Below are 10231 nucleotides of genomic sequence, written 5' to 3'. Positions count from 1 at the left end.
TTCTAGTGTACGAGGTTTTAACACTTGGAGGAGGAGAATCTTCATGGACATGCAATACGTTCACCAGCCCGCCTCATTTCACTGTTACCAACTCAATATGTATCAATGGTTTTGTGTATTATGCTGCTTGGACCCCAACCCGAACTACAAATCCGGTGATTGTGTGTTTTTATGTTAGATATGAGAGGCTGAGCTTTATCAAAGCGCCAATGGCTGTAGTTTGCTGGGAGGGTGAATCTATTCTCATAGAATACAGAGGCAAGTTAGCTTCAATTGCAAGACACCCTCATGCTGATTTCCGTAGTTTTGATTTATGGATACTAGAAGATGCGACGACGCATGATTGGTCCCAGCAAACATTTGAGCTTCCTTTCTCTTTGGGGATGGGTAGGAATATCACTTCCCCGGGCACGAACAAAGCTGGTGAAATCATTTTTGCCCCAAAACGCCTCTCATATGATGCTCAACCATACTACATTTTTTACTACAATGTTGATAGAAAAGACATGAGAAGAGTTAGGCTACTAGGAATTGCTGACGATGAAGAGTTTAGGCGCCGTTACAGGATCGCAGGGCAATGTTACGTCTCCATCTCACCCGAACACGTCGAAACTATTGCCTCTCTATGATCTGTTTTATGTACCTTTTCTTCAAGGATCTTGATTTAAGAGCTTGCATGACAAACTCTATGGTTTTTTTTTCTTCTTATAATCAATATTTTAAGCGTCGCTTTTCAACACCAAGGCAAGCTAGTTCGTCGTCTTAATTTGTAGGAGTCATGATTTGCATTAGACATGTGACTGTTTAGCGTTGCTTATATTTTTAACAGGCGTTCTTTTCTAGTCTTATTTCTGGTGATTTTAGTATTGAAACACAACTCTATTACTTGCTGGCGAGCAATGACCTAGTAGTAGTGATCCTGTGTTTGGAAAGAAGACCCCCAAAATAAAAATAAAGAAAAAGACTCCTTTGCGATTCTCTGTTGCATTTTCAGGTTTCTCCTCTGTTTCACTCAGAGGTTCACCATATCTCCTCTAGTTTCTCCTTTGAGCTCTCTTTTGTATTCTCTAATAAAACAGAAGCACATCACTCTCTCTTGTACTAAGAACTTCTTCTCTTTATTTACTTCTTATAAATCCTTAAGTGTTAATGAAAATTATAACAGGCAGAATCTTAATAAAACACACAGTTACATAAGAACTTCTTTGAATTTTTAATACAGAGAGAATACAAATACAACTTGCATCAAATAGAGAGCCTTTTTTAAGCTGACCTAGCTAGGGAACCATCAGGTTTTTAAACATATATAAGTTGATATTAATGATTTAGAACTGAAGCGAGATGGAATTACGATGGATTCCCTGCAAAAGTTTTGTAAGCTATTCATTACATTACATAAAAGCTAGATTTGATTCGTACAACGTCTATAAGTATTTAAAGCACGTGAATACATAGCACAAATTGGCCCTTCATCATCATCTCTCATTGTCTCTTTCTCTTCCTCTCCTCTTATACTCTTTACCACACCGATGATCTCTCTCATCTCTTCACGGCTTCTTCTCACATGATGATAATTTCTAGATGACGCAGATATGCTCCAGTGTTTAAGCTTCTGTTCTGGTGGGTTTAAAGATGTTGTGCTCCTAGAATTAAACTGAAGATCCTCCACATGGTCAACAAAGACGCAAACTGCAGGAGACTGATGCCAAATATGGTATTCTCCAAGACATTGGATTTCCACACTAAGAAGATGGTTCCTTTCGAGATTAAGGTAGAAAACATAAAAAGGTTTATATGCTTTATCATTCGCCAAAACAATGTCACCTGCAGCAGTCACCCCAACAACAGAAACCTTAACAAGTTTATCGTCAAGCCTCAAGATGTAGAAGTAACTCGACCATTCCTGTTTCTCTAGATCCTCTTGAACCCACATACGTAATCTGAGGAAAAATCCCTGGTTGAGATAGCTCCATCTAATCAAACCTAATTTACCCTTATAATTTATCAATCTAGTACACAAATCGTCATATTTGCCGCCGCCTCTTAGAGTTAGAAACTTAAACTTCTCAGACCTAACATCGAAGCAACCTAAAAGATGCAATCGATTCTCATAGTCGTAAGCTACGTAATACAAAATTCTATTGATGCATACCCCTCCATTCCTATCAACCGTGTTGAAGGGACATTCGATCTCCCTCCATCTCTCTTTTTCAGTTCCTAATGTTAGAATATAGTGGGCCTTTTTATGGTCAACCCTATTGTACTTCATGGACAATACCTTGAATTGCCCCCCAATTGGATCAAACCCTATAAGGCCACCCCAGTCTTTCACATCCTCAGGTCCTAATCTCAATCGAGGCAAGATCGAAAACTGTCCTGTGATAGGGTTACATATGACACCTTCCCCATACTCATCCATACGTGAATCCTTCGAACTTGGGAAATAGAGCAAACCAGAGGCATTACACAGAGCGAGGCTATGGTCTAAGAAGGAGCACTCGATATGAAAATCGGCTGCTACTACAAGAGACGAAGACTTCCCATAATGATTCTGAGGCTGAGGCGCCGAGAAGAAGCTCCACTCATGGTGTTGTCGGACCCCAATTAAGAGACGTGGACGAGCCGAGGATCTGGTAAAAAATAACTTGGTGAAATATGGCTTGTGAAGCATGGATCCCCATTGCTTCGNTTTTTATGGTCAACCCTATTGTACTTCATGGACAATACCTTGAATTGCCCCCCAATTGGATCAAACCCTATAAGGCCACCCCAGTCTTTCACATCCTCAGGTCCTAATCTCAATCGAGGCAAGATCGAAAACTGTCCTGTGATAGGGTTACATATGACACCTTCCCCATACTCATCCATACGTGAATCCTTCGAACTTGGGAAATAGAGCAAACCAGAGGCATTACACAGAGCGAGGCTATGGTCTAAGAAGGAGCACTCGATATGAAAATCGGCTGCTACTACAAGAGACGAAGACTTCCCATAATGATTCTGAGGCTGAGGCGCCGAGAAGAAGCTCCACTCATGGTGTTGTCGGACCCCAATTAAGAGACGTGGACGAGCCGAGGATCTGGTAAAAAATAACTTGGTGAAATATGGCTTGTGAAGCATGGATCCCCATTGCTTCGACACGCAGCGAAACCTCCCGATTGAGGTTATAGGCAATCTGGAGAGTATCTCAAGAATTAAATCATTAGGGATGGAATCTGAGTTTTCTTCTCTATTATTCATGATCCTTGTATTTGCTTTATCGAATTCGGACGGAGAAATCGCCAAATCGCAGAGACTCTGGATTTATATATATATATATGGAAACATGTAGTCAGCGCTAAGAAGCTAACCTAAAGCCCAAGAAACATGGGCTTTAACCATCTAAGTAATATATTTACGTTGGAGTGGACACTGTTGTTTCTTTCACCTCAAGCAATATATTTCGTTGTTACCAAATCAGTATGCATCAATGGTTTCGTGTATTATGGATTATGGTGATTGGTCCCCAACCCGATCGACATATCCGGTGATTGTGTATTTTGATGTCAGATTTGAGAAGATAAGTTTTATCAAAGCGCCTATGGCTGTTGTTTGCTGGGAGGGTGAATCTATATTCTAATAGAATACAAAGGTAAGCTAGCTTCCATTGCAAGGTACCCTTATATATGCGGTTGATTTCCGCAGTTTTGATTTATGGATACTAGAGGAGTTAGGCTACTAGGAATTGCTGACGATTGATAGTAAATAAGCTAGCTTCCATTTACTACTACAATGTTGATAGAAAAGACATGAGAAGAGTTAGGCTACTAGGAATTGCTGACGATTTGGCAAAACTCATGTACACGAGAATTATTATTGATCCTGTGTTCCGATTTTGTTACGATCCAACTTGGATTAGTGGGCCTAAATGGGACATTATCATGATGTTATAGTCTAAGCCCAATTTGGCTCAGCTCCAAGTGTGCTTCCGTCCATGGCTTTATCGGTTGTACTGACGGCGGTCCATTCATTGTCTGTAACCCTAGCATGGGGAAAGTCACTTACTTACCATTACACATACTTGGGATACGATCCTGTTGATGATCAGTTCAAAGCATTGACTAAGATGTCTATTCCTTACCAGCAACACGATTTTCTAGAGCACGAGGTTTTAACACTTGGACGAGGTGACTCTTCTTCATGGAGACCCACGCTCAGGTTACCTCCCCGGCCCGCCTTATCACACTGCAACTAAAGCAATATGCATCAATGGTTTCATGTATTTTGGTGCTTGGACGACCCCCACCCAAGATAAGAATCCGGTGATTGTGTGTTTTGACGTTAGATTTGAGAGGATTAGTTTTATCAAAGCGCCTGTGGCTGTTGTGTGTTGGGACGGTGAATCTACTCTCATAGAATACAAAGGTAAGTTAGCTTCCATTGCAAGACACCTGCTCTACCATCGTTTTAGCAGTTTTGATTTATGGATCCTAGAGGATGTGGATAAACATGATTGGTCCAAGCAAACATTTAGGCTTCCCTTCTCTTTGGAGTTGGGTAGAAGGATGATTTCCCCGGGAATCAACAAAGTTGGTGAGTTCATTTTCGCCCCAGTAAGTCTGCGGTGCAATGGTCAACCATACTACATTTTCTACTACAATGTAGATAGAAATGACATCAGAAAAGTTATGCTCAAAGGACTTGCAAACGATGAAGAGTTTATGTGCAGATATGAAATTGGAGAGCAATGTTGTGTCCACATCTCACCCGAACACGTTGAAAGTATTTCCTCTTTATAATTATAATAATGAGTTTTATTTTTATCTTCTTGGTGGATCTATATGTAATTAGAGCTTGACAAACTCTAGTTTTTTCCTTTTCTTTTAATTAATATCTAAGCGTTGGCTTTTTAAAACCAAGCAAACGAGTTTGTTATGTTAAGACTGATGGTTTGCATTTGCTGACATGTTTGGTTTTGTTTTCTTGTCGATGTCTTTTCATGTTGCTGACCATATATATATGTAAACAAAGTAACAAGGTCTCTTTGATACCCTCTTACGATCAACATCCTTGGCACATTCTCCACCAGCAAATCCATATATTCCATGTAGAATACGCCGGGTGGTTCAACGGAGGTGGTGGGAGACTAACAGAGGTCCAGAACCACCGCGGCCATCCTCTAGTAACTAAGTATGGTCGAGTTCAGTTTCAGCATTGTGTATAGAAACTTCTCCACTTGTTGCTCATTCACCACCATCGGTTTTCCATTTTTTCTAGCGTATTGCTCTTATTTCTATTTTTTCTAGTGTTTTGTTTTGTTTTCTATTTTTTCTTTTTAGTATAGAAATATCATAATATTCGTCTGGCTCCCCAAAGTGATTATAGTTCAGTGATTATTGAATACAGCTGCCTACCTACTTGCTGTGTATTAGTGTATGGTAGTATATGCACAAGATTTCATTGAACTGTATGTTGCATATAATAGAGAAGCTTCTCGATGTTGTTTGCTATGTAGATTAAGCGATTGCGGAAAACCTAATCTCAACTATCATTGTCTTAATAAATAGTTGGTCTAAAAGGAAATGGCGAGAAACACGAAAGAGAACAATCAGGTGAAGGTGGTCTTGCATTTCATTATGCAGCATAATTTATGCTACTCTATTAATTACAACAATTATATTACATTTTAAGCTTGCAGATTCCCCCTTCAAAGCTTATTTCCAAGGTTATTTTAATACTGAGAATCTATGTATATTCTCTGTCTAAGAGGTTCATTACATTACCTGTTACTTTTATGCCAGCTTGTCGTCCTCTCGGCTATAATCTCTTGATCTTGCAGGAAGAGGTCTGTCTGAAAGATCTATGTTTCTCCATTGCTCGGAGTAAATTACATTCGATAAAACAACTAGGATTCATATCGTTGACTCGTGGCTAATTGATCAGCAGCATTGTTTGCTGTCCAAAGAAATTCAATGGCATCAAATCTTTGATATATTGAAGATTGAAATTAAAATACAAATATAAAATCTGAAAACGGGAACTTTGTATAATCATTTTTGGTTTCACATTTTTTTAAGATTGTGATAAATATTTGAAGTATTGTGTTACAAATCTGAAAGTTAGAAATCTTTTTTTAATAAAAAAAATTGAGATAAATACTACAAATGTGAAATCTAAAAAAGGGGAATTTGTAGAATATTTTTTTTTTGATTTTTTTTATAATAGATTGGGATAAATATTTATGGTATTTATATATAGAGAAATTTATCAAATATACCACATTTGAAGTTTAATATATATATATATATATATATATATATCACAAATAAAAAAACTATAAACACTTACAAAATAAACAGGCCTTTTCCATGAAACAATAAATATCCTAAGTATGTGTGTATGTTGAAAATTAGATTCCGTCAGTTTATAAAATACTAGTTGGTGACCCGCGCCATGGGCGGGATTTTATTTTTTGGTTTATATTTTGTGTTAGTTAATTTTCTTTTCTTGGTTTGCTGTGTTGTTATTATAAAATGTTGATTTTTAGTTTTTGGTGTTTTGTTGTTTATGTTGCAATTTAGGTCCATGGAGCAATTTGATCCATTGTGGTACACCTTATCCAAAAAGTTATAAAGTTCTATTCGATGCAATCAGTTATTTATATTCTACACTTCATTTGAAATTTTATAGTTGTTATGTTAACCATGTTGTTTAGTGTGGTTAACTTTTCTCTATAATAACGTCACAGGTGAAAAGTTTAAAGGTGAGAGAATCAAAAGCAACACAGGCGATAAATTTCTAGCTCAAGTCCAATGTTATTATTGTCATAGAAGTCCCCTGTTTTATAAATCTCACTAACGCTCAGTTTAAAAAACTAAAAACAAACATTGCGACAAACCAAAAGAGAAGAAAATGAAAATGCAGAGTGCTTGGAACGTTTTCAAGGGCTCAGGTGCTCATTGCCTCTCCATCTTTTGATGATTCCTTCTGCAAATTCCCACCAATACAAGATTTGGTTATCATCATAACAATCCCACAATCTACTTTTATCTTCTTATAATCATATGATCAAACCATTTGGATTAATTAGGTTTGAGCTCCACAAAAGAAACGTATGGAGTTCCCATGGTCGTCGCAATGTTTTTTTTGGTCAGATTTGGAAGTAGAGAATTGCGTTAGTGAGATGGTAACTTATATAGGGATGTCTGAAATAATTAAATAAGAAGGAATCGAAACGAAATCATACCGTTCAGAATCCACGCCGTTACAATTACGATTAGAATCATTGAGAACTCTTACAAAGCTGAAGATGGAGAAGTGTAGCGATTGGAATAGCACTTAATGCATTAAAAGGTGAGATGAAAAAACACCATGAAAATAAAGATCAAACGGTAGAGAAGAGGAAAGGGAATCGAGCCATCATATGATACGGCGGAGAAGTCTAGACTTCGTCAATGATTTTACTAGGGTAGAAGAACATAAACTATCTTTTAACTCTTCCAGAGTCTCTTGGGCCCATAATATGTTTTATTTTTGTAATGTTATGTACTTTTCATTTGAAAATATAATCACAAAATACAGGTCAAAAATATAATGGTTTATGTACTCTCAAATTTTTGAAGCCCATTAGTATATGATTAATTGAAAACTGCTTAGTGGGTAAGTGTTTAAGAATAAACCCAAAAATTAAATAAAGAACTGCTGATGTAACAACACCAGAAATTGGGAAAGGTAACTTTATATATATATATATATATATATCCATTGCACAATGGTTTAAGCAAAATTTATTTTGCAAGTGTTCATTATGCAACTTATATTTATTTGATATCGTTATGCGATTATTATGAAGTAGGAAAGAGACTTTGAATCACTTTTACGATGCCATGCCTTCTTTATTGGTTACATTCATTTAGGTACATATTCTGTTCATTTATTCATGATGATGTATACTATGATCATTTTATTTTCATTTACTCGAATTTTTCTGAAAACCAAACCACGCAGCATACTCAATCTGGCTCCACCCGGTGGTCATGCTTATATTAGTCACAAAATCAATTGTGTCTCAGTTTGCCAAAAGAAAAAAAAAAAAAAGAAAAAAATGATGCTATGTTACTAACAAAAGCATCTGACAATCAAACACCGTGTGAATCCCTATATGTATGTTCCACATGGATTCTTCTCAAAAATCCACTGAGCTGGACAAACAAAACAATAAATCATCATCACAACCCACAAGATCATAAACACAACGTGAGAATGTCTTTAAAGTTTGCAGAAAAAAATATATGGGCTGTCTATAGGCAACACCACTTGGACATGGTTTTTATTGGACACAGACCCGTTTTGAACCATTGTCCATTACGTCTTGCCCAAATTTCGCCCATAAAAAAAATTGTCCATTTGGACACGCCCAATGGTCGTTGGTCCGCCTATTTGACAGCTCTAACCATGGGCACTATATATTCCAGCCAGACTTTTCTTTAAAACCAAGAAACTCTTTCCTTTCTCAGCCTAAGTTTTAACACTGAAACAAAACGGAAGAAGACTGTTCACTTACTTGACTGAGTATCCACATCTATATCGGTTTTTTTTCCTCTTCCTGGCGGTATCAAGATGCCACTGTGTCGGTTCTTCAAGACTTCATATCTGTCTTTATAGGAGACCACAAAAGGATTTATTGAACCAACATCTGGACTCTCCAACAATGTTCCCATCTTCCTCAACAATCTAATGCATATTTGGCACTGGCAGTGGCACTGGAATCTGAGGTTGTCTCCCAACATGTCTTCCCACTGCCATTTGAGGTTGTCCAGCCATCTAAGGTTGTCCTGCGACACGTCTTGGCGGTTGCTGGTTTTCTCTATGATGTCCATGGGGAATTTGAACAACTATTGTTTTGTTATAAGTTTCATCATAAAACACATGAACAAGAGCTGTGTTTTGAAAACCAGGACCATGCAACCTGTATTCAAACATTCTCCAACCCGTAGTCACGCGTTCACGCCTATATTAGTCACGAAATCAACAGTTTCTTTATGCCATATGATAGTCGTGCCTCTAATCACAAAATCAACGTGTTTTTTTTTCTCTCATTTACTTTTGACAACGAATGTTAACAACCTAAAAACACAATTTTTTTTTTCACAATAGAGATTTGAAACTGTGAGGGTGAATCAATATTGATAGAATTCAAAGGGAAGTTAGCTTCCATAACCCCACCATCCGTCTAGGAGAATTGATTTATATGGATACTAGAGGATGTGAAAAACTAGATGAAGTTTGCGTCCACATCTCGCCAGAACACGTTGAAAGTATTGCCTCTTTATAATGTGTTTTATGTATTTCTTGAAGGATACTATTATCCTAATGTAAGAGCTTGACAAACTTTGCCTTTTCCCTTTTCTTTCAATTAATATCTAAGCGTTGGCTTTTTTGACACCAAGCAAAAATAGAATGTTATGTTAGGACTGACGATTTGCATTTGCTGACATGTGTAGTTTTAGTGTTACTCTTATTTTCAGTGTTTTTGTCTTCTTGTCTAAATGTTAAAGTAAAGGAATTCCATACCATACTTGCTGTATGCAAAGATTTCATTGAACTTACAACAAGCTATGTTTTTTCTTCTTCAAAGTTTGCTTGCTTGGTCTTTTAAAATCGTTTGTATTTTTACATACCATACTTGCTGTATGCAAAGATTTCATTGAACTCTCACGCGTATTTACTATTTAGTATACGATTTACGGTTTAAATTTTAAAACTTAAAAAGACAGAGAAAAGAAAGCGACCAAATAGAGTCAAAAATGCAGTTTTAGTTGCCTTTAATTAATCTTTAATGCTGTTAACAAATCCTTCAGTCGTTTTTCGCCTCTAAAGAATAATCCATGAGTTTATGAAGTTTTTTCCCATAAAAACATGAAAAAGTTAGTGAGCGTTGGTGACCATACATATTATCCATGAAATGGAAATGTATTGAATTGTCTCAGAATACAACCTTAGAAATGTTCTATCTGCAAAGACAAAAACAAAAAATGAAAACAAAAAAACTATATAGCTCGCAGGAATATTCAATTCAATTCTTTTCAACAAAATAGAATTCACTGTACTACAAGAAAGAGATTAGAAACTGTAAAATAAAATAAAAATAAACTGACCTTGAAAGGACAGGCTTTTTTTATGGTCTTGGTGGGGTATAAAATGAAATTGAACTATGTAAATAAAGTAACAAGGTCTCTGTGGTACCCTCTTA

The 10231-nt window shown here is 36.8% G+C and overlaps 3 protein-coding genes and 2 long non-coding RNA genes across 5 annotated transcripts in view; 2 read left to right on the top strand and 3 right to left on the bottom strand.

Annotated features, from left to right (window-relative positions):
• Positions 1–629, top strand: part of LOC109130537 (F-box protein At1g30790-like) — a 1843-nt gene extending 1214 nt beyond the window's left edge. Inside the window, exon 2 of the mRNA XM_019240178.1 lies at positions 7–629. Within this exon, the coding sequence (XP_019095723.1) occupies positions 7–629 (623 nt within the window). The remainder of the gene's footprint in view (positions 1–6) is intronic.
• Positions 1403–3240, bottom strand: LOC109130535 (F-box protein At1g31080-like). Its single transcript, XM_019240175.1, has 2 exons — positions 2954–3240; positions 1403–2270 (listed from the first exon to the last, which is right to left on the bottom strand). The coding sequence occupies exons 1-2, from the start codon at positions 3238–3240 to the stop codon at positions 1403–1405; spliced, it is 1155 nt and encodes a 384-aa protein (XP_019095720.1).
• Positions 3974–4778, top strand: LOC104778954 (F-box protein At1g30790-like). The gene is made up of 3 exons (XM_010503357.1): positions 3974–4197; positions 4325–4404; positions 4474–4778. The coding sequence occupies exons 1-3, from the start codon at positions 3974–3976 to the stop codon at positions 4776–4778; spliced, it is 609 nt and encodes a 202-aa protein (XP_010501659.1).
• LOC104777070 lies at positions 6750–7471 on the bottom strand. Its single transcript, XR_766201.2, has 2 exons — positions 7226–7471; positions 6750–6966 (listed from the first exon to the last, which is right to left on the bottom strand). It is a non-coding gene; the product is annotated as an uncharacterized LOC104777070 (long non-coding RNA).
• Positions 9780–10225, bottom strand: LOC104777069. Its single transcript, XR_766200.2, has 2 exons — positions 10137–10225; positions 9780–9992 (listed from the first exon to the last, which is right to left on the bottom strand). It is a non-coding gene; the product is annotated as an uncharacterized LOC104777069 (long non-coding RNA).

The sequence above is a fragment of the Camelina sativa genome, chromosome 3 (assembly GCF_000633955.1).
Source record: "Camelina sativa cultivar DH55 chromosome 3, Cs, whole genome shotgun sequence".
In the NCBI taxonomy this organism is placed as follows: domain Eukaryota; kingdom Viridiplantae; phylum Streptophyta; class Magnoliopsida; order Brassicales; family Brassicaceae; genus Camelina; species Camelina sativa.
Note: the sequence above shows the minus strand (reverse complement) of the source record. Positions and strands in the feature narration are given on the sequence as shown.

What these genes read in the sequence shown, in the direction of transcription:
- LOC109130535 (XM_019240175.1), bottom strand. Translation starts at nt 3,240, where the DNA reads ATGAATAATAGAGAAGAAAACTCAGATTCCATCCCTAATGATTTAATT. An exon ending in GTAGTAGCAGCCGATTTTCA is followed by an intron (nt 2,271 to 2,953) that starts TATCGAGTGCTC and finishes CAAGGTATTGTC; the next exon opens with CATGAAGTACAATAGGGTTG.
- LOC104778954 (XM_010503357.1), top strand. Translation starts at nt 3,974, where the DNA reads ATGGCTTTATCGGTTGTACTGACGGCGGTCCATTCATTGTCTGTAACC. An exon ending in TCATGGAGACCCACGCTCAG is followed by an intron (nt 4,198 to 4,324) that starts GTTACCTCCCCG and finishes TTTTGACGTTAG; the next exon opens with ATTTGAGAGGATTAGTTTTA. An exon ending in TACTCTCATAGAATACAAAG is followed by an intron (nt 4,405 to 4,473) that starts GTAAGTTAGCTT and finishes TATGGATCCTAG; the next exon opens with AGGATGTGGATAAACATGAT.